The sequence below is a fragment of the Denticeps clupeoides genome, chromosome 6, assembly GCF_900700375.1.
Source record: "Denticeps clupeoides chromosome 6, fDenClu1.1, whole genome shotgun sequence".
Lineage (NCBI taxonomy): Eukaryota > Metazoa > Chordata > Actinopteri > Clupeiformes > Denticipitidae > Denticeps > Denticeps clupeoides.
The window spans coordinates 6905208-6927412 of record NC_041712.1 but is presented as its reverse complement, the minus strand read 5'-3'; the positions used below and the strand labels follow the sequence as shown (position 1 = coordinate 6927412).

At 40.9% G+C, this 22205-nt stretch overlaps 2 protein-coding genes and 1 long non-coding RNA gene across 5 annotated transcripts; all 3 read left to right on the top strand.

Moving 5' to 3' along the window:
• Positions 1–427: 427 nt before the first annotated feature.
• LOC114792299 (uncharacterized) lies at positions 428–1855 on the top strand. Its single transcript, XR_003750105.1, has 3 exons — positions 428–563; positions 1024–1119; positions 1696–1855. It is a non-coding gene; the product is annotated as an uncharacterized LOC114792299 (long non-coding RNA).
• A 3-nt stretch (positions 1856–1858) lies between these two features.
• Positions 1859–6348, top strand: casr (calcium-sensing receptor). Its single transcript, XM_028983021.1, has 6 exons — positions 1859–2045; positions 2967–3273; positions 3422–4261; positions 4638–4865; positions 4955–5078; positions 5201–6348. Exons 1-6 carry the CDS (start codon positions 1861–1863, stop codon positions 6346–6348), a joined length of 2832 nt encoding a protein of 943 aa, XP_028838854.1. The 5' UTR covers positions 1859–1860.
• A 2477-nt stretch (positions 6349–8825) lies between these two features.
• On the top strand, positions 8826–22056 carry b4galt4 (UDP-Gal:betaGlcNAc beta 1,4- galactosyltransferase, polypeptide 4). 3 transcript variants are annotated; one of them, XM_028983265.1, is made up of 8 exons: positions 8885–8926; positions 9405–9430; positions 9595–10080; positions 10742–10974; positions 11201–11388; positions 15077–15199; positions 17512–17616; positions 19275–22056. In XM_028983265.1, the coding sequence occupies exons 3-8, from the start codon at positions 9819–9821 to the stop codon at positions 19402–19404; spliced, it is 1041 nt and encodes a 346-aa protein (XP_028839098.1). In that variant the 5' UTR covers positions 8885–8926; positions 9405–9430; positions 9595–9818; the 3' UTR covers positions 19405–22056. The 3 variants fall into 3 exon arrangements, with proteins under 3 accessions (XP_028839096.1, XP_028839098.1, XP_028839097.1); XM_028983263.1 differs by lacking the exon at positions 9405–9430 and having other exon boundaries at positions 8826–8926; XM_028983264.1 differs by lacking the exon at positions 9405–9430 and having other exon boundaries at positions 8907–9032.
• The last annotated feature ends 149 nt before the right edge of the window (positions 22057–22205 follow it).

Below are 22205 nucleotides of genomic sequence, written 5' to 3'. Positions count from 1 at the left end.
ACTCTGATAACATTTATTCAACTGTGTGTAAGTTGGCTTTTCTTTCCTTTGCTATATTGTAAATTGAAGATGGTTTGTGAGACCTGGACTGGCTGATTTCTAAATAAAATGGGAACATGAATTATCTGAACTGATTTTTTTTCTTCTTCTTTTTCCCTCTCCCATATTTAGCCATGTTTTACACTTTCAAACACATGTTTCTATGTTGCGATAAAAATAATATATTTCTATATGTGCTGGAAGACAAAGGATTTACCCCTTTGAATCAGGAAGTGTCGTTTGTGAGGTCTCCTGTGGGAAGTGCGATGACTTGACTAACCAGAGGAAATAATGCAGTGTGTCCCAGTTAATCTTTCACCTGAGCCGCAGATATGGGGAGCGCTGACTGGGGTCTCAGGGCGCTCATTTACTTTTACAAACTGCTGAACGAGGCTGCCTATTCCTGAAAGCGGCACTTTTTAAATTTAAATGTTTTTTTGTTTTTTTCTCAACTGATTGCTGCAATCATTTGTACTTGATGAACCCCCTCTTTTGGATGGTGAATTTCATCATTCATGAATCAGGTATGGATTTAATTGCAAGTTTTTTTTTTCCTGTAGTGTATGTATGCTTCAAAAAACATTAAATGTAATGTAATTGTATTATAATAATGGTATTAAGAACCTGGGTACCATCCCTTTTTGCAAATATAATCAATCAAGAAAAAAAAGAGAAAGATGGAAAAAAATTGATTTGATTGTGTGACGAGCTCATTTAAATGATAGTGGCATATAACTATAATCATACAAAAATAAAGATTATGTCTTTGTCTTCTGTTTGTGTGGAAGGTGTCACAATATTGTTTAATTTGTTCACATGAAGATGCTTTAGCACCTTGCACTTATATTTTGTATGGTCTGATATGGTCCAGTTTCTGCGTGTCCTCTTCCCTTTGGAAATGGGCATTTTGACACTTACCCTTAGCAAGAATCTATACCATTGGTTACTCCCACCCCATTTAATCTCTCCTTTATCTTTTTCCAGAGTGCTGGGCAGTGGCCGTCCATTAAATGGTGCAGCCCTGCTTCGGCATATTTCCATTGAAATTAGTGTGATGAACGTGCCGAGCTCGTTGGGAAGGTCAGTGGCACGGAACGCTGCACGAGAAACGCGAGTTGCTCTCAGGTCGTAAATAATCAGGCCGCAGTGTTCTCTACGGCATGTACTTCTGCCCACAAACTGCTTTCATTACAGCTCACAGGCATATGCTTAGTTGAGATCAAAACCCTGGTTCTAGACACTGCAAACAGTGAGTGGTAGGATTATATGCAGTTGTGTCTTGCAGTTCTGTTAGATCATCTTGGATCTAAAGTGCTGAATTCTAGAGGTGTCTGGCTGCTATGGTGAAGGTGATGCAACATTGGTGCAACGAGCCACAGACAAGTGTAGACTGTGTGTTTCTAATTCTAGGGCTTGTTTGAGACCAGCAAGAGAACAATGAATTTATGTTCCGACGCTTCACTAAAGAACGTATGTAGGATGTTCAAAATATTCCTGGGAATTTGTAACCGTCTTAAAATGTGACAGAACATAAAGATGTTTAAAGGTTACAATGACATTGAAACCTTCTGAAAAAACATAGGCTTGATTGGCTGTATTCTGAACAACTTACTTGCAGATTTTCTCCTAAAAACGCCTCATTCATTTGATCTTCAGGGCACCTGAGGCATGAGTGAGATATAAAAACCAGGCATCTCGGTTCACTGAAAAAGCCTCAGCCAACACCCTCCATCCTACAGAAGAAGCAAACTCTCCGAGTATCCAGCATGGATAGGCCGTTTCCCCAGCACCTCCACCATGTCTGTGCGCAGAACTGAAACAATGAGAGTTTGTCTCTGCTACCTGATTCTCCTGAGCATTAGCCTTGTAGCCTCCACCTACGGTCCTCAGCAGAGGGCTCAGAAGACGGGGGACATCCTGCTGGGGGGTCTCTTCCCCATTCACTTTGGGGTGGCCTCTAAAGACCAAGATCTTGCAGCCAGACCAGAATCCACAGAATGTGTGAGGTAAATGCCACAAGATATGGACTAAATGCCAATGGAGGCTTCTGTTATGTTTGTTACATTCGAAGCAATTTTGGTTGATGCATGATTTATAGTAATAAATACTACTCTTAGGATACCACTGCCCTGCCAAACACACAAGACTGTTAAATAAGCCTTTGATTGATTAGTTAATTATTACAGTGATTAAATAACTTTGCAGTGAGTGTCTTTATGAACTGAGAGAGTCTCTTCTTAGTAAGCCTAATTGAAAAAAGAAGGCTTAAATTTGTCAATGAAAGACATTTTTGATCACAGAGTGCAGTTCCAGTTCCATGGGTGCATCATGGTTAGAAGGGAAGCATGTGAAGTGATGCCTCTGGAGTCACTGTTGTGGGGTTGCTTCAGTTGTGTTCAGCAACACCGTGGCAATAAAACAAAGTCAGCTGACTACCCGATATACTGGTGGAATATCTGCTGCTTTTCTCTTTTTCAATTTTCTTGGCAGGGCAGTGTATTTTAAGAGCTATGGAAGAAAACTTATACAATATATGTATGAACACTGTGGCTCTACAGCCTTAAGTAAAAAAATAAATAAATAAAAGGAACATTTGCTCTGATTCTGTGCAGCAGAGATGAGTGTCTTGTATGCTTAGTGGGTAAGACATTCATTCATGAACCACAACTTTTTTGTGGAACCCAATGTACTACCATTGAGTTGCTGCTTGGCAACTGTCAGTTGTATATGGCATCTGCAAAATGCCATAAATATACAAATATGCTCCATGTGCCAGTGAACCACTTTACTGCCAAGTGTAGCCACTTCGCTTTTTACAATGGAGTTGAAAGTTAATGTGTCATTGAAAGAGATGGGAGATCCAGGAAATGGCTGACCAGTTTATTGTTGAACTGTGTTTGAGATACTAACACTTTCTAATTTCCCAGGTACAATTTTCGTGGGTTTCGCTGGCTCCAGGCTATGATTTTTGCCATAGAGGAAATCAACAATAGCAGCAACCTCTTGCCCAACATCACCCTTGGCTACCGCATCTTTGATACATGTAACACAGTGTCTAAAGCTCTGGAGGCCACGCTCAGTTTCGTGGCCCAGAATAAGATTGACTCACTTAACTTGGATGAGTTCTGTAACTGCACTGGCAACATACCATCTACCATAGCTGTGGTGGGGGCTTCAGGGTCTGGAGTGTCCACATCTGTGGCCAACCTTCTAAGTCTCTTCTACATTCCTCAGGTACAGTGATCTGTGACTTTAATGGTGATGGTTCTCTTGTCATGAATTTCTTGTTTGCTCTTTTTAGCCATGCAGGGTTCATTGGAGCTATGGGGCCTTTTATCTTTATGAGTTCTTATGTTTTCCTCTTCTTTTTGAAATTTCTCAGATAAGTTACGCTTCATCCAGTCGACTGCTGAGCAACAAAAACCAGTTCAAATCATTCATGAGAACCATTCCTTCAGACGAGTACCAGGCCACAGCCATGGCTGACATCATCGAATACTTCCAGTGGAACTGGGTCATTGCTATTGCCTCAGACGATGAATATGGACGCCCAGGGATTGAGAAGTTTGAGAATGAGATGCTGGAGCGTGATATCTGCATCCACTTGAACGAACTGATCTCGCAGTACTTTGACGAAGCAGATGTCAAAGGCTTGGCAGACCGTATAGAGAACTCCACATCTAAAATAATTGTGGTTTTTGCCAGTGGGCCAGATATTGAGCCGCTTGTAAAGGAGATGGTCAGGAGGAACATTACTGACCGTATCTGGCTGGCGAGTGAGGCGTGGGCCATCTCTTCACTTATTGCCAAGCCAGAGTATCTTGATGTGATGGGAGGAACTATTGGCTTTGCCTTGAGGGCAGGTCACATTCTGGGATACAGAGAGTTTTTACAGCAGGTCCACCCAAAGACATCACCTCACAACGAGTTTGTTCGGGAATTCTGGGAGGAGACATTTAACTGCTATTTGGAGGACAGTCCGAGAAACAAAGTCAGTGAAAATGGCAGTACCAATTTTAGGCCTCTGTGCACGGGGGAGGAGGACATAACAAGTGTAGAAACACCATATTTGGACTTTACCCACTTGCGCATCTCTTATAACATATATGTGGCTGTTTATGCCATAGCTCACGCACTGCAAGACATTCTCACTTGCACGCCTGGTAAAGGACTCTTTGCCAACAATTCCTGTGCAGATATCAGAAGGGTTGAAGCATGGCAGGTACAGCTTCACTGAAATACAAGCATTTTACGTATATATATATATATATATATATATATCCACAGCATACACACATCAGCCATAACACTGACTTCTGAGAGGTGAACAACATCATGTTACAATGGCAGTGGGTGGGCAGCAAGTGAACATTCTAACCATTTACATCATATCTACGTCACTTACCTAGTGCATCCCAGGCTTTGCAGAGTCTGAGCTAAGCCAAAACAATATTAGACATCATAATGTTATGACTACTTACAGAGTAAATTTGCATATACTTTTTGCCCCAAGGATTTGATCTCGTGGTAAAGGCTTCTGTATTAACCTCAACAGTAATGCAATTAAATGGAGTGAATCCAAATCTCTCTTTCCACAGGTCCTAAAGCAGCTGAGGCACTTGAATTTTACAAACAGCATGGGTGAAAGGGTGAGCTTTGATGATGGCAATGAACTGTCTGGGAACTACACCATCATTAACTGGCACCGGAGTCCAGAGGACGGATCTGTTGTGTTTAAAGAAGTTGGCTACCATAACATGCTTGGCAAAAAAGCTCAACTTGTGATAGACAAGAGTAAAATTCTGTGGAATGGCTACTTGACTGAGGTACCAAACATTCAGAAAGCCCATCCTTGAAATGCATTTGATATATTTTATTATTTTATCTAATTTATGTGTTCTGTCTCTGGAACTAGGTACCATTTTCCAACTGCAGTGAGGACTGTGAGCCAGGGACACGAAAGGGCATCATAGAGAGCATGCCGACCTGTTGCTTTGAGTGCACAGAGTGCTCTGATGGAGAGTACAGTGATCATAAAGGTAGAGTATTCATTTATGTGTTGTGAGTCGATAAATATTCTATTCTGTTTTTAAGATGCAAAACAAATACAATGTTTTTTGTGGTTTCATGGTGTTAATTTTAAAATGTACTTTCATGACAGATGCCAGTGTCTGCACAAAGTGCCCAAATAACTCCTGGTCCAATGGGAATCACACATCATGCTTCCTGAAAGAGATTGAATTTCTCTCCTGGACGGAACCCTTTGGTATTGCACTGGCATTTCTGGCTGTGCTGGGAATTTTCTTAACCGCCTTTGTGATGGGTGTGTTTGTACGATTCCGTAACACACCTATAGTCAAGGCCGCCAATCGAGAACTGTCATACCTGCTGCTCTTTTCTCTCATCTGCTGCTTCTCCAGCTCGCTGATTTTCATTGGCGAGCCCCAGGACTGGACATGCAGAATGCGCCAACCAGCTTTCGGGGTCAGCTTTGTCCTGTGCATTTCATGCATCTTGGTCAAGACCAACCGTGTGTTGCTGGTGTTTGAAGCAAAAATCCCAACAAGTGTTCACCGCAAGTGGTGGGGCCTTAACCTGCAGTTCCTGCTGGTGTTCTTGTTCACGTTTGTACAGGTAATGATTTCCGTGGTCTGGCTGTATAATGCACCTCCATCAAGCTGTGAGAACCATGACATTGATGAAATCATTTTCATAACATGCAATGAAGGCTCCATGATGGCACTGGGCTTTCTAATCGGGTATACATGTTTGCTGGCGGCTGTGTGCTTCTTCTTTGCTTTCAAGTCACGAAAATTACCTGAAAACTTCACAGAGGCCAAGTTTATCACCTTCAGCATGCTCATCTTCTTCATTGTTTGGATTTCCTTTGTTCCTGCCTACTTCAGTACGTATGGCAAATTTGTGTCTGCTGTTGAGGTCATTGCCATACTTGCCTCCAGCTTCAGTCTGCTGGCGTGCATCTTCTTCAACAAAGTGTACATTCTCCTGCTGAAGCCATCCAGAAACACTATAGAGGAGGTGCGCTGCAGCACAGCAGCACATGCTTTCAAAGTGGCCGCGAAAGCTACCCTGAGACACAGCTCTGCCTCCAGGAAGCGCTCCAGCAGTGTTGGTGCTTCCTCTGGCTCCTCGCCTTCCTCATCGATCAGCTTGAAGAACAATGACAACGAATCTGATTCGCCAGCAAGCCAGCGCAGAGGCCAAAGACCCAGGGTGAGCTTTGGAAGTGGGACAGTCACTCTCTCACTTAGTTTTGAGGAGGCCAGAAAGAACTCAATGAGTCTGTGAAATAAGACAATGCAGGGACACTGAATCCCAGAGAAGAAGATTAATCCATGTAAACATGATTTTTTGTGTGAAAGATCACTGTAATTTTTTTTAATTCCTTCATGTATGCATTTGACTTTTAAAAGCTTTTAAACTTGTGCAATGCAATGTGAAAACAGAAGTAGAATTTGAAGGTATTATTTTACTATATTTAGAGCACAAATGTTGTTGTTTTTTTACACTGTAAAATGGAATCAAATTAAATCTGGAGACCAGGGGACTAAAACTGGTGGGGTGTCCCTCTTGTGAAGAAAATGTGACATAATGCCGTACATCAACAAAGTAAATTTGAGTAAATGTATTCCTAATGTATTTTTGGTAACAAGAAATTATTCATAGAAGTTATTTATTCTAATTCTCAACACTAGTTCACCGAAAAGGCATCATATCTTTCTAAAAACTGTTATGTCTTGTTCATTCTTTTGCTATCACCCATCTGTCAGCTACTAAACTGAACATTTGTATGAATCTAATCTGCTTTGTCCGAAAAAGAATAAAATAAGCTTTGGCAAACCACAAACCAAACCACTTTTCCACTGAGTTTCAACTGACCCTCAACTAAAATAAAACAATTTTCAATACCAACTTCCAGAATATTCCAAATCCCCAAACCATAATCAGATTCTCAATAACATGTCAACAGAATTTAAAATGGTACTGTGCTTACTTAACATGTCAAAAAGGCTGCTGATCAACAAAAAGAATTGTGTTGAACCTAACAAACCTGATTCTCAATGCTGCCAAATCCTTCTTTTGATCCTCCCATTTACCTGCAAACAGAGACGTTAGCACACATTCATGCACAGTCCCCCTGGAAAAACTCAAGGACAATGTTAGTATAAGTGATGTTTGAACTTGACTTTGTGGTCTTCTGGTTCATAGGCAAGTGTTAATACAGTTAATTGGCTCTGGTTATACAAATATGTCTCACCTGACGCAGAATCCTTTCTTGTGCATCACGTCATGTGTCAACACACAGCAGGAGACAGAAAGTGTCCCTTTCCTCGGGTGACAGCAACAGAGATACAGTTTTAGTGAAGGCATTTTCTCTGTTACTGAGCACTGAAGTAATTATGTATTCTATAATTATTAATGTTAGCCAAATTCAGATGACAAACATACAATACCCTTTCTAGGAAAAGAAAAGCCTGGATTTAACAAAGCAAATCGCTTCCCATTGGATAGTCACTAAATGGATAATTATGCTTCAACTGGTAACAAGTTATTTTACCCTAACTGGTGAATAGCTGGTTATTCCATCGGTGAATTTGTTCATCCCTGGTGGTATGGGCACATTCCAAGATGAGTTTGTGAAAGAGTGTATCAGGGAGCATGAGATATCATGTTGACACATGGTGGTATGTGATACTGACACCATTCCGATTACGGTACTTTATACAAAAACCTAAATAAATAAATAAAATTTATTATTTCAAATTTATAATCTTCTCATCCTCTTCAGATCGCCTCATAAGAAACTCATCATATTCTGTGTTATGTTTGACGAGGTTTGTGATGTTGCCACAGCACGTCACTGTCTCAACGAAATGCTCTTGCATAAATTACACATACGAATTTATACAATTGTATTTCGCATATGACCATGACAAGCGGAAGAAGAAGTAGTTCCCCTCAACTGGGCATCATATACGATCCTGTGCGAGGTGTAATAATGGGATTGAGGTAGGATGTGCTACACCATGTTTGGCTTTGTAGGCCAGCATCAGTAATTTGAACCTGATGCGTGCAGATACTGGGAGCCAGTGGAGGGAACGTAGCAGAGGGGCGGTTTGGGAAGGTTGAAGATCACTGAGAATTGATCAATAATATGAGAATTGATGGAGAGGAATTTGTGGTCCCATTGTCCCATCGTCTTTACATGACCTTGGCGAAAAAAAACAATGCCACTATGGACTGAAATAAATGTTGTAACTTTGCAGAGGTCCATTTACATTTACAGCATTTATCAGACACCCTTATCCAGAGTGACTTACAATCAGTAGTTACAGGGACAGCCCCCCCCCTGGAGCAACTTAGGGTTAAGTGTCTTGCTCAGGGACGCAATGGTGGGACTTGAACCCGGGTCTTCTGGTTCATAGGCCAGTGTGTTACCCGCTAGGCTACTACCACCACTGTTCCGCAGCGAATCCGTGCCGTAATCAAGGCTAAAGGCGGAACAGCGAATTATTAGTGTGACTAATATTTTTTTATACAGTAATGTGTACTGCGTAAATTAAATCTTTGCTCAGTGACTACTTATAATTTATTCAGCCCGTATTATACGGCTCTCGTACTAACTGAAATTACTGAATTTGAACAACCTGAACAATTGAAGGGAATATTGCAGTGAGGGGTGCTGGCCATACAAAAAAAAACGCGGCTTTCTTGATTGGTGCATCTCTGCTACGTCATCGCGCATCGCGGCCAATAAGCGCGCAGGTTTGCGGAAGTGGTCCGCTAGCTGGCGTTCTGGGGCGTAGCGGTAGTGGGAGGGATGCGCGACATGTCCTGTTAGGAGCCTCTGGGTTCGTGGCCCCAGGTAAGATGCTTTCGAGCCCTGACGCAGTGTTCATGAGCCCGTCGGACCGCTAGATGCTCCGTGGCTAACGGGCGGGGTTTTTCTGAGGGGGTCCTGGCTCCCCTGGGTAAATACGGCTTTTCAATTACTGTCACGCCTGCTACTCGTAAAAAGAACCCCAACATTACTAAAACAAGCACGTCGTTCTTTTAAGCGCTTATTCACTTCGGGTTTTCTGAATAAAATCAAATAAACCCCGAATTAGTGTAAATAACAAGGTTGCGGTAATAAGTGGGTCCGGCGGGCTGATGAACCTTCAGCGTGTTTCTGAGTTTCACTCTACAGCAAGTTGCATTAGTTGACGCGGGATGACGTTGATAAATCACGTTAATGTCGCACTGACGAGCGACCACTCGAGCTTGCTTTCTAACTCTCTCTCTCTGTTTAATTCCTATTTCGCAACGTGGCACGGTATTACTTTACCACGCGGACAATGGAGGCTCCTGTTGCAGAGCAGGTGGACAGGTCGTGTTTAAAAAAATTCTATCTCGGGGCTGCTTTTAGAACTTTTCGCTGTTTTTGCCCAGTGCAGTTGATTTTTGTAGCAATTGACTTACTTTTACAGTCATCTGTGAAACTAGATTGGCATAAAATGAGCCTCATATTGAATGAATTTCGCCTCTTTATAGGATGTTATGCTGAGCAATGATGCGGACCAAAAGCAGGCCCAAACAGAGGGACTGAGGGCGGGCAAATCAAACATGAGATTGTGCAAGACTGGTTTTTATGCTGCTGTTGGCGTGAGGCAGAGGTGAAGGGATTTTCTTGTTCTTGCACACGGAAGCAGGAGCAGATGCCACCTGCTGTGGTGCGCTGATTTCTGTCTCTGCCCCTGTGTTGAGACGCTCGAGCGATGGGGGGCTGCTCTGCTGTGTCGAAGGTCTGTCGAAGGGCCAAGTGTCTGTTACTGCTGGTGCTCTCGCTCGGCGTCCTGGCCTGGATAAGCACGTTTGCTGGCGAGAAAGTGAAAGCGATCCAGGATGGCTCCAGGTCGTTGTGGAAGAATGAAATTGGCCTCAGGCTTCATATGTACTTGTGGAAAAATCGGACTTCAGCCGTGTCTCACAGAACTCAAGCGCCTAAGGAGACATGCCCGCAGCCATCCCCTTTACTTCGTGAGTACCTTCAAAATGTTGTGCCTTAGAATTGTTTTTAATAGGATTGATAATTTTACTGTTTCTGTCTAGAATATAGGTTTGACTGAAAGGTCACAGTAACTCCTCTAGCAGGGGCCGTCATGAAAACAGTGTGTTAATTGTTTATTTGACCTGTCGTGACCTTTCACACATTGCCATACTATGTCTACAGTGAACCCGAATCTGGCTTAACCTGACTTATTATATGAAGATGATGGTAAATGTTTCAGTTATATGAGTCACACTTACACTAAATGACATATTTGACAGGCGTTATAGTTTAGGACAGTTTATTTGTACATTGAACTTTTTAAATTATACAGTCAGTGTACCATATATGCTTTTGTTTTTTTGCTGCTCTTGTACTGTGCACTTTCTGCCATGACAATGTAAATTTTATTAGTGCAACTAATAAAGGATCATCTTATCTTAATTGGTTCATGCAGAACACAAAGTGGTAATAACATAATGAAAGTGGTTAATAACAGTTACAGTGGTTAACCTCTACACTGCCACCTGTGTAGTCTTTTTTTTTTTTTTACATTAATAAAAATGCACATAAAAAAAGTGTTATTTACCAATTAACTAGAATAGAACTGAAACGCTTCCCTTTTTAAAATTCTGTTTATCCCACATACAGGCGGCACTCTGAAACTCTCCTTCGACCCTGCATTGACTATGAAGGACTTGGAACATGACAACAGGGTGGTGTTGGAGGGGCAGTACCAGCCCCCGGACTGCATAGCACAGCAGAGGGTAGCCGTCCTCATTCCCCACAGGAACCGGGAGAAGCACCTGCTCTACCTGCTGCACCACCTCCACCCTTTCCTTCAGAGGCAGCAGCTGCATTATGGCATTTATGTCATCCACCAGGTAACCTCCACTTCAGTAAACCTGATCCTTTGTTGCGTTGCAGTATAAGAATTTATTCACGAGAAGTGATGTTGTCTTGGTTAAATCAACTTCTTCACACAGGGTGTCATGCTGTGTTTGACTTTAATTGTTAAGTAAAGCCACATGCTTTCTTGAAGCTTTGAGTCTTTGTGTGCTCTGATCTCATGGCTGATAACTGCACTTGTGTGTTTCCCTTCCTGTGCAGGCAGGTGATGTGACCTTCAACAGGGCCAAGCTTCTAAATGTCGGTTACCTGGAAGCTCTGAAAGATCTGAGCTGGGACTGCTTTATTTTACACGATGTGGACCTGGTGCCAGAGAATGACCATAACTTGTACACATGTGACCAGCATCCCAAACACTTAGTTGTTGGCAGGAATGTAACAGGATATAGGTGAGGATCACTCTGGAGGTCTGGTTTTGAATATACTCTTGACTGTGTATCGGTGGGGTTTTCGGAATCGTAAAGTAAATGACTGCAGTTAAAGGTTGTTGAAACCTTTAAATTTCCATTTACAGCATTTATCAGACGCCCTTATCCAGAGCGGCTTACAATCAGTAGTTACAGGGACAGTCCCCCCCTGGAGACACTTAGGGTTAAGTGTCTTGCTCAGGGATGCAATGGTAGTAAGTGGGATTTGAACCCACTTACTTCTGGTTCATAGGCGAGTTTGTTACGCACTAGGCTACAATTATCCTTTTTTTGTGCGGGTGATGTTATATCATCTCCCCAGTTTGAGAATATGGCAGAATATGATTACTATTCACTCTTATTTAAGTCAGTCTCTTTCATTGTTTAATTGCTGTAACAATGATGTAATTTATCCTGTATGTGTAACTTTTCTTTTACTGCTGTACACAATTAAACACAAGGTACCTGTGAATGAAATATAGTGACATAAAATAATGGTAGCCATTAGGGGTGTGTATTGGCAAGGATCTTACGATTCGATTATATCATGATTTATTGTGATCCTGTACACATTGCGATTATTCTACAGTTCATTGAAAATGTGAATACAGAGCTGATGAATGAAATGAAAGTGAAGTGATTGTCACACGTGATACACAGCACACAGTGCACACAGTGAATTTTGTCCTCTGCATTTAACCCATCACCCTGAGTGAGCAGTGGGCAGCCATGACAGGCGCCCGGGGAGCAGTGTGTGGGGACGGTGCTTTTGCTCAGTGGCACCTCAGTGGTACCTTGGCGGATCGGGATTCGAACCGGCAACCTTCTGATTACGGGGCCGCTTCCTTAACCACTAGGCCACCACTGCCCCATATACAAGATGCTGCGTACGATCTGTGTGGATTAATAATTCAGCCCAAACAACATAACTCAGAACTCAATTTTGGAGTAAATATGTATACAATACTTGATGTCCCTGTATCGATACAATATCAACACATAAAATATCGTGATATATTGTTGTATTGATATTTTCTAACACCCCTATTAGCCAAAAAGCAGGCATGTCTGTAATAACACAATTAACTATGCAACCTATAATCTCACAATTAGATAAGTCTATAAAGAAATTAAATTAGTTTGAGTTCAAGTTCAAGTTGAGCTTTATTGTCATTTCAGCTACATGCATGTTAGTACGTGAAACACAATAATGTTTGTCCGGAACCTGGCGCTACATGAAACATTTAAACAAAGTTACATACTGACATAAAGTGCACGTGTGCAACATCGACAAACTGCTACATGACGTACAAACATTGGACACAGGCAGTGCAAGAATAACAATACAGACAGCACTAAAAAGCAGGTGAAACAAGTCATGAAGTTGCCGTGTAACATTGTGCAAATGCTGCTGCAATAGAAATCTATCTATCAGATCATATCTATGAATATATGTTCTGAACATTAGAGGTAGATTGTGTGTTTTTTTTAATTCAGAGTGGAAAGTCAGTTTAAGTGTCCCTTACAATGCTGGTGGCTTTCCTGATAAATCATGTGTGTTAAATGTCCGTTACGGAGTGAAGAGAGACTCCGCGTGTAGGGTCTTGTGGTCCGATATGGTGCAGTATCACTGTCTGTGGAGAAAGAGAATGTTAATTGTGATACACTGCAACACAGCACATGGTGCACACAATGAAAGGTGTCCTCTGCTTTTAACCCTCACCCTTGGTGAGCATTGCGGTGCAGTGTGTTGTGATGGTACTTTGCTCAGTGACACCTTAGCAGACCGGGAATTAGAACCGGTTGTCTTCTGATTACGGGGCTGCCCCTGGTGAATGCTCTCAGTGGTCCCTTTATAGAAGCTGGTGGGAGATGGGCTTTCCTCAGCCTCCGCAGGAAGTAGAGACTTGGCTGTTGACCTGGTGTTGAGATTCCAGGAGAGGTTCTCCTCTAAATGAACTCAGAGGAACTTTTGTGTTGTTCTTAGCCTCCAAACAAGATCGATGTTCAGTGGAGAGTGGAGTGTTCTCTTCTGAAGTCAACAATCATCTATTTTGTTTTGTCCATGTTTAGAAAAAGAATTGTTGACCATCAATCAAACTGTCCACTTAGGAAGAAACGCAATCAATTAACAATCAATTTTACATGCTGTTGCGTAAATGGAATAGACAACCAGTGAAATTATAGACATCCCCAATAAAGGCGTGGTTCTGCAGGTGGTGACCACAGACCACTTCTCAGTTCTCAGCTTTCTTGCTGATGTTTTGGTCACTTTTGAACACTGGTGGTGCTTTCACTCTAGTGGTAGCATGAGACTGAGACTTCAACCCACACAAGTGGCTCAGGTAGTGCAGCTCATCCAGGATGGAACATCAATGTGAGCTGTGGCAAGAAGGTTTGCTGTGTCTGTCAGCGTAGTGTCCAGAGCATGGAGGTGCTACCAGGAGACAGGCCAGTACATCAGGAGATGCAAAATGACCTCCAGCAGGCCACAAATGTGCATGTGTTTGCTCAAACGGTCAGAAACCGACTCCATAAGGGTGGTATGAGGGCCCAACATCCGCAGGTGGGGGTTTATGCTTAGCTCAACACCGTGCAGCATGTTTGTCCGGTTTGGCAGCGGCTCAGTAATGGTGTGAGTTGGCAGTGGGGCAGTGGTGGCCTAGCGGTTAAGGAAGCGGCCCCGTAATCAGAAGGTTGCCGGTTCGAATCCCGATCCGCCAAGGTACCACTGAGGTGCCACTGAGCAAAAGCACCGTCCCCACACACTGCTCCCCGGGCGCCGGTCACGGCTGCCCACTGCTCACTCAGGGTGATGGGATAAATGCAGAGGACAAATTTCACTGTGTGCACCGTGTGCTGTGCTGCTGTGTATCACATGTGACAATCACTTCACTTTATACATTTCTTTGGGGGGGGGGGCACACAGCCCTCCATGTGCTCGCTAGAGGTAGCCTGACTGCTATTAGTACTGAGACGAGATCCTCAGACCCCTTGTGAGACCCCTTGACTTGTTTTAAAGACATTAAATCAAAGTTGGATCAGCCTGTAGTGTGTTTTTGGAGTGTGACTCCAAATCCCTAGCTCAATGTGTTGATAACTTTGAGTTCTATCGATAATTTTGTGTGATTTTGTTGTCAGCACATTTAACTGTGTAAAGAACAAAGTATTTAATAAGAATATTTCACTCAGATTTAGGATGTCTTATTTTTGTTTTCCCTTTATTTATTTTTTTAGCAGTGTATGACCCATTTCAAACATCACCTTAAATCCTGGCTGCTTAACGTAATTTCAGACAAACCATGATGTAATTTATTCTCTATCACCGCTTGATTTCCTCTCTGGCAGTCCGGCTCCACACTGACAGGAAGTGCGTTTGCGGTCTGAGAGCTGGCGTGGACTTCTGCGTTTCATATGCTCACATCAAAAATTGATAGATCAAGAAATGGGGTGGAAATGAAAAACACCCGTTTTTCTGCCATAGACATGTTTGATAAATGAGGCCCACCACATTTATACATGTGAAATGAAATGTTTCTTTTTAGATCAATAATTATATTTTTTTGTTTTTTCGCTGGGGATTAATAGAATATGCTTGCCTGATGGAGCAGAAGTCACATCACATGGTGCAATTTTCAGTTTTGACAACATACTGTTTGCTCTCTTTTAGATTGCGATACAAGGGTTACTTTGGTGGAGTAACAGCACTGACGAAGGAACAGTTTTTGCAAGTGAACGGCTTTTCAAACTCCTACTGGGGGTGGGGAGGAGAAGATGATGACCTTCGAATCAGGTGACTTCCTCTCTCCAGAGCAGGAATGCTTATATTTATTTATTTGTGTGCTCACACGCCTCTGTCTTTATTGAATGTTTCCTGTTGGGACGTCTCCTGGTCCAGTGTCTTTGTTGAAGTGGTAGGATAGTGGGATAACACAGCATTTTAACAGAATAAATGCCAGGTGTGGGACGATCGGTAAGCACCGTGAATCTGTGTCAATCGCTCTCAAAACCTCTCTCACTCGGATGTTTACCACGACACCTGCGATGCATCTTAATTACATGTAGAAGTGCAATTAATGCGTTTTCTGGCAGACTAGTATTTACAGCTTTGTAGTTTTTAAATGTTAAAACAGGAGGAAGCTGGTTGAAATTGGTTAAATATGTAGTGATATATTTAATGCTTTCACATGAGAAGAAAGTGCTAGTGATCACTTTGCTGGTATATGCAAATCATTGTTGGCTGGGTTGTAGCTGTAACATTACTGCGTTTATAGAGTTCCCAGTTTGGAAACTGTAATTAAAGTGATGTACTGGGAAGCTCTGTTGTGAATCCTTTGAATCTAATTACATGACTAGCACTGATGGTATATTTTGATTTGTTGTAATGGTTATTCAAGCTTGCATTATAGTACAGAATGTCTTTGTATGTCACACTGTATAGTGTATAGTGTAGCTTTTACAGAGTCATTACCAGGTTGTTATTTGTGAAGTGGTGGCGTGCAAGAAGTGGGTAAAACACTCATCTACAGGGAGTGCAGAATTATTAGGCAAATGAGTATTTTGTCCATATCATCCTCTTCATGCATGTTGTCTTACTCAAAGCTGTATAGGCTCGAAAGCCTACTACCAATTAAGCATATTAGGTGATGTGCATCTCTGTAATGAGAAGGGGTGTGGTCTAATGACATCAACACCCTATATCAGGTGTGCATAATTATTAGGCAACTTCCTTTCCTTTGGCAAAATGGGTAAAAAGAAGGACTTGACAGGCTCAGAAAAGTCAAAAATAGTGAGATATCTTGCAGAGGGATGCAGCACTCTTAAAATTGCAAAGCTTCTGAAGCGTGATCATCGAACAATCAAGCGTTTCATTCAAAATAGTCAACAGGGTCGCAAGAAGCGTGTGGAAAAACCAAGGCGCAAAATAACTGCTCATGAACTGAGAAAAGTCAAGCGTGCAGCTGCCAAGATGCCACTTGCCACCAGTTTGGCCATATTTCAGAGCTGCAACATCACTGGAGTGCCCAAAAGCACAAGGTGTGCAATACTCAGAGAAATGGCCAAGGTAAGAAAGGCTGAAAGACGACCACCACTGAACAAGACACACAAGCTGAAACGTCAAGACTGATTTTTCTAAGGTTTTATGGACTGATGAAATGAGAGTGAGTCTTGATGGGCCAGATGGATGGGCCCGTGGCTGGATTGGTAAAGGGCAGAGAGCTCCAGTCCGACTCAGATGCCAGCAAGGTGGAGGTAGAGTACTGGTTTGGGCTGGTATCATCAAAGATGAGCTTGTGGGGCCTTTTCGGGTTGAGGATGCAGTCAAGCTCAACTCCCAGTCCTACTGCCAGTTTCTGGAAGACACCTTCTTCAAGCAGTGGTACAGGAAGTCTGCATCCTTCAAGAAAAACATGATTTTCATGCAGGACAATGCTCCATCACACGCGTCCAAGTACTCCACAGCGAAAGGGTATAAAAGAAGAAAAGCTAATGACATGGCCTCCTTGTTCACCTGATCTGAACCCCATTGAGAACCTGTGGTCCATCATCAAATGTGACATTTACAAGGAGGGAAAACAGTACACCTCTCTGAACAGTGTCTGGGAGGCTGTGGTTGCTGCTGCACGCAATGTTGATGGTGAACAGATCAAAACACTGACAGAATCCATGGATGGCAGGCTTTTGAGTGTCCTTGCAAAGAAAGGTGGCTATATTGGTAGCTGATTTGTTTTTGAATGTCAGAAATGTATATTTGTGAATGTGGAGAGGTTATATTGGTTTCACTGGTAAAAATAAATAATTGAAATGGGTATATATTTGTTTTTTGTTAAGTTGCCTAATAATTATGCACAGTAATAGTCACCTGCACACACAAAATAGCTAAAAATAAAAACAAACTAAAAACTACTTCCAAAAACATTCAGCTTTGATATTAATTCTGCACTCCCTGTAGGTTCACACTCACCTAGTCACAGGTTCAAGACCCACTTACTACTATTTTGTCCCTGAGCAAGAGACTGTCCCTGTAACTACTGATTTTAAGTCGCTCTGGATAAGGGCGTCTGATTAATTTGACCATTGGCATATGCCTCTTTCTGTGTGTAGGGTGGAGCTACAGAAGATGAAAATTGTAAGGCCTCCAGCTGAGGTGGCCCGATACACCATGGTGTTCCACAAGAGAGACAGTGGCAATGCAGTCAACAAAAACAGGTCAGTCGTAGTAGCATGAGAAGACAGATGTGGTGGACAGAGATCTGGTGAAGCTTTTTTTTTTTTTTTTTTTTGAACAACTGTTTTCATTCTCTTACTCCACCTGTTAAGATAATATTCATTAATTATTCCAGATTGCTTGTTTGTCTAAAATTAAACACGAACAGAACCAGTGTGACCCAAGTACACTGCAGCATCTGCTCAAGCCCAATCAGCTGTTTCCTCCTTGTGATCAAACCAAGAAGGACAGGAAGTGTGACATTTGTTGAACACATTTAATTTGTTTCATGATGATATTGATCAATAATCATGTGTTAGCCAATACTGACTTGAAATAATTGATACTTTTATACTCTTTTGTTATGTGAAGTACTTTTTAAATTTGTATTTTAATGTCTTGTCCATAGCATCAGTTATTTGTGTCCGTGAGACTATTAATATTATTGTGAAACAGCTAAAAATGTGCATTTATAATGTAATGACAAATTTGGCTACAGGACTGTATCAGCTGAGTGAAAATGAGTACGTGGAGATACCCACAGGCCCGTGTGCTGTTTTCCTTCCACGCCTTTCTGTCAACTGCACATGGTGGAACCTATGTGGAGTGCTACGTTCACACAGAGCTGTAACATTTTCCTTGGCCAGCGTCATCTGTTTATTCAGGGCAGGACTCTAAGCTGCATACCCAGCAATTGTCCAGAGTCTACATTCCAGTACACCACAACTTTGAATGTGAATCTCATGACACTGTGGAACATTCACAGTGGTGCCAGGTGCTTCCTCTTAATTTGTATTATGAACATACATACTAGACCTGAAGTATATTGTCAAATTAATACATTTTCAAATTAAAAAAGGGTATCTGGTGTAAAACTTTTTTTCAATTGTGCAGATAACCAGATCTGTTTGTTGAAGACTCTTTAAGCATTTTATGGTCTTCACATATATGTAAAGGCTACATAAAATAGTATTTATGCAGTTGTATTTAAGCTGTATGCAGTTAATGTAGGCATAACTGTAATTATTCACTGTAGATATTTTTTTAGACTTTTTGCAACCAGTTATCTCATTAATAACACACCTTCTAAACTAGACCTTAATATTTATAGGTAACCTAAAATTAATGTAATAATGTTAAGGATTATGTACTGCATTGATTATTAATGTGTTTATCGGGCATGCCAAAACCCCTTGTTTTCCAATTTTACTCTAACACATTTACATTTAAGATATAACAATGTATGAAAATGGGAAAAAAAGCAAGTAAATTTCGGAGTGGCAATTTAAATTATGATCTGTACTTTCTTTTAACATAAACCAAGCTGACCAATCTGAATCAAACATTTATTCTGACCATGGAATAATGAATATTTCATCAATAATTGTTGCTTCCTGTCATGACAGTTTAGTGCACACGAATCCAAGGAAATGCTGCCGCTCTATTCCCAGACATTTTAATTGCTTTTTGTTTGTGTGTTCTGTGTAGACCAGCAGGCTCACAGTCTGCTAATACCCTAATATCCCTGCCAGTGTGGCCTTTCTAATGGATGCTGTCAGCTCCAAGCAGCATGAAGTGTCGCTATGACGACTACACTCCTGGTATTCTTATCTTCTTGTGTGTTGAAAAATTTAACTGTGTTTGTGTGTGTGTGTAACAGGATGGCTTTGCTGAAACGCACACGTCTGGTTTGGCATAAGGACGGACTGAACTCCTGCTCCTATAAGAACCTGTTTGTCCAGAGGACTCCTACCTACATAAATATCACTGTGGACATTGGCAAGCCCTAACATTGTCCACATGAGATTGCAGAACCCAGGACACACTGAAGACCTCTCTGTCTAGAACTGGAAACCTCCAGCTACTTTTAACCCTTATGCCCTCCCAATAATTAATTTTTTTTATCTTGGCAATCATTTTGGCTGCTTTACAGCTTGTGGAATGAATTTTTGCTGGAAATTTTTTTTTAAATCCAGTGTCTTTTACTGGTGTAGGGTCCCTCTCAACACCTTCTTGACCAAAAATGCCCCATTCACTTCCATAGAAACCACATTTTTAATCTCTCTGCCATTGCAGTATAAAACCATTCTGTAACTTTAGCATTTCATTTTGAACAAAAAAGTGATATTTGACATTTTTACTCTGTTCTACCAGATTCAGCTTTATTCTCATTGTAGGCCAATGAATTAAATTATTTTATTTTTGCCAGATATATGGAAAATACTTGTCTTTTTAAGGACTTAAGCAAATGAAGTAATTTATGGAAAAATAAATATCGATTTTTTAGGCTATTATGCCAGGTTTTTGTGCATGTACATTTTTGGCCATGAAGGGGTATTTAATTTGAGGATAGCACAAATGGTCATGTCATTTCCAGTATTGATTCAGTAATAAGATTAAGCTGAAAGGTTCTATCCCTGAGCACTTCTTGGTGGGAGAAAGAATGGATGTGGATGTGTATCATATGTAAGAGGTAAAATACTACTACTTTCTCTTTGGATACAAAAGTGTGTTCAATGCCTGTCCATCCTGTCAGTGTCAAACAGTTATAGGGAACCCCTGTTGAGTTGTGTGTGTGATCTTTGGAGCTCTCTCCTCATGCAGGGCTATCCTGGTTGTATCCTTTGCGGAATAAAGAAGGAAACTGTAATAATAAGGGCTGCACTGGGTGTACGAGTATATACTACAACTAAACTCAAATTGTTGCTGTTTGCACACTTAATACAAAACAAAAAAAAAATCACCTTTGGGCCTTGTGAAATATAAAAAAAATCACAATTTAAATAATTGCAGCCTTTCACAAATAACACATTTCAAACTGCAATTTGGATAAAAATGCAATTAATTGTGCAGCCCTTTTAATTACATAGTGTTGACTATTTTGAGCCAGTAATTGCTTTTTGCTGCGTTTAAAATATAAATTCTTTGGAAGGTTTTTTTATGTATTTATTTTTTTATTAATAATGCAGCATTTTCCCTGATCTGTTTAGTCACTTATTGAGCTGCCAGCTCAAAGGCATTCACACTAAACCACAAATATCTTACTGCCATTCTTTACAAATGTGTTTGTTTTGACTATAATTCTTATTCTTGTTTAGGATGTGAGGCTAACATTTTTCTTATAAACCTGTTGATGGTGGTCAATCCAAGCATACACACACCAAAAATGTATGTGTATGTGTAATTTAGAAACTTGTCTACTAGAACAATTGAAATGTTCTTTTTTTTAATATATTTTGGAGGAAAGCTAGTATGTATTTCTTTTTTTTTTATTTTTGCAATACAAGCACATGATTGATGACTGAAATAGACGTGCTGCAGCAGATGAATTTATTTTATGTTGAACAAAGGTATTTTAATATTAATATATATTTCTTGCAGTCTGAGTGATAATAGAATTAAGCAAGGTCTGGCTGTACATTGAGATATTGACAAATGTTTCATGGTAAACCTCAGTAAACAATGTAACATAAGAGTGGCATTATACTGATACACTGTCACTCAACTCCTCTCAACCAATCAAAATGCCAGGTTGGAACCAACTGTAGTAAGATAACATACCTTGCTAAGTTATGTTATGGTATTTGTGTTATTACTATTATGATTTTGCCATGGGTAAATAAAAACCTGGGTAAATAAGTAATATCAGCCTTCGGATGCATCATAGTGAGATATTTGAGCCATATCGTTATATATGTGTGTCCTTTTTTACCTGCTTTCAGTGTTCTATGTGAAATGAATCATGTTACCTCAATGAATGAATGTCTTAAATTTGTGTGTATGAATAGACTGCGATCAAACATTGAACACTAATTTCGCTACAAGTTCTGTTTAGAACCATGATGCCTATACCTTTTTGCACAGGGCTTGTCTTTGCTTTCTTTGGGTTTTTGCATTATATTTACATAAAATTTGCTTTGTCTACAATTTTAATGTTGGTGCCGTTATGGTGCTTGATTTTATGGTAATTTATGAGGCCTGAACACCACTCTATTAGAACTGCATGTGTGATCATTGGCTAGATTATTACCTTGTAATGTGCAGAATTAGAGATTGTAGCCCATCTGACATTTTCTAACTAGAAGGCTGTTTTGCGTGCTGGATTATGTGAGGATTGTCCCACACCCACATAACTCCTAGTCACCAGCCAGCCTTTGGCAGAAACTGACACCTAATGAATATTATAGGGGTTGATGGATTGTTAGTTTCACCTCATACAACAACAAAGTAATGAAGAATGTAGGGGGGTGTCATGAAGACTTGATTTTATGTTTTAACATTTTTTTTTCTTTTAAGATTTTTATTAAATATAATAAATGAAATGTAACATATCAGGAACTGTTGGATATTAGCAGTCAAGCTGTTTCTGTGTGTGACAGCGAGGAAAAGTGACTGATCAGACTGTGTGATCTTTGCCCTTCTGAATAAATTATTTCTCAGCAGTGTGGCCTCCTTCATCATTTCCTGACAGTCAATGGTTAATAAGGATGAACTATTGTGCCCCCCCCTGCGCCTCGAATGGAGGTGGAGAAGACCTCTATGATGCCTCTGCTTGTTTGTCATTACAAAGTCGTGCAGCTAATTTCCCACT

Bases quoted from the DNA above. Each gene is read 5' to 3' on its own strand.
- casr (XM_028983021.1), top strand. From the start codon at position 1,861: ATGAGAGTTTGTCTCTGCTACCTGATTCTCCTGAGCATTAGCCTTGTA. The intron at 3,274-3,421 runs GTACAGTGATCT...GAAATTTCTCAG, and splicing joins GTCTCTTCTACATTCCTCAG to ATAAGTTACGCTTCATCCAG. The intron at 4,866-4,954 runs GTACCAAACATT...CTCTGGAACTAG, and splicing joins GGAATGGCTACTTGACTGAG to GTACCATTTTCCAACTGCAG.
- b4galt4 (XM_028983263.1), top strand. From the start codon at position 9,819: ATGGGGGGCTGCTCTGCTGTGTCGAAGGTCTGTCGAAGGGCCAAGTGT. The intron at 10,081-10,741 runs GTGAGTACCTTC...TCCCACATACAG, and splicing joins GCAGCCATCCCCTTTACTTC to GCGGCACTCTGAAACTCTCC. The intron at 11,389-15,076 runs GTGAGGATCACT...GCTCTCTTTTAG, and splicing joins AGGAATGTAACAGGATATAG to ATTGCGATACAAGGGTTACT.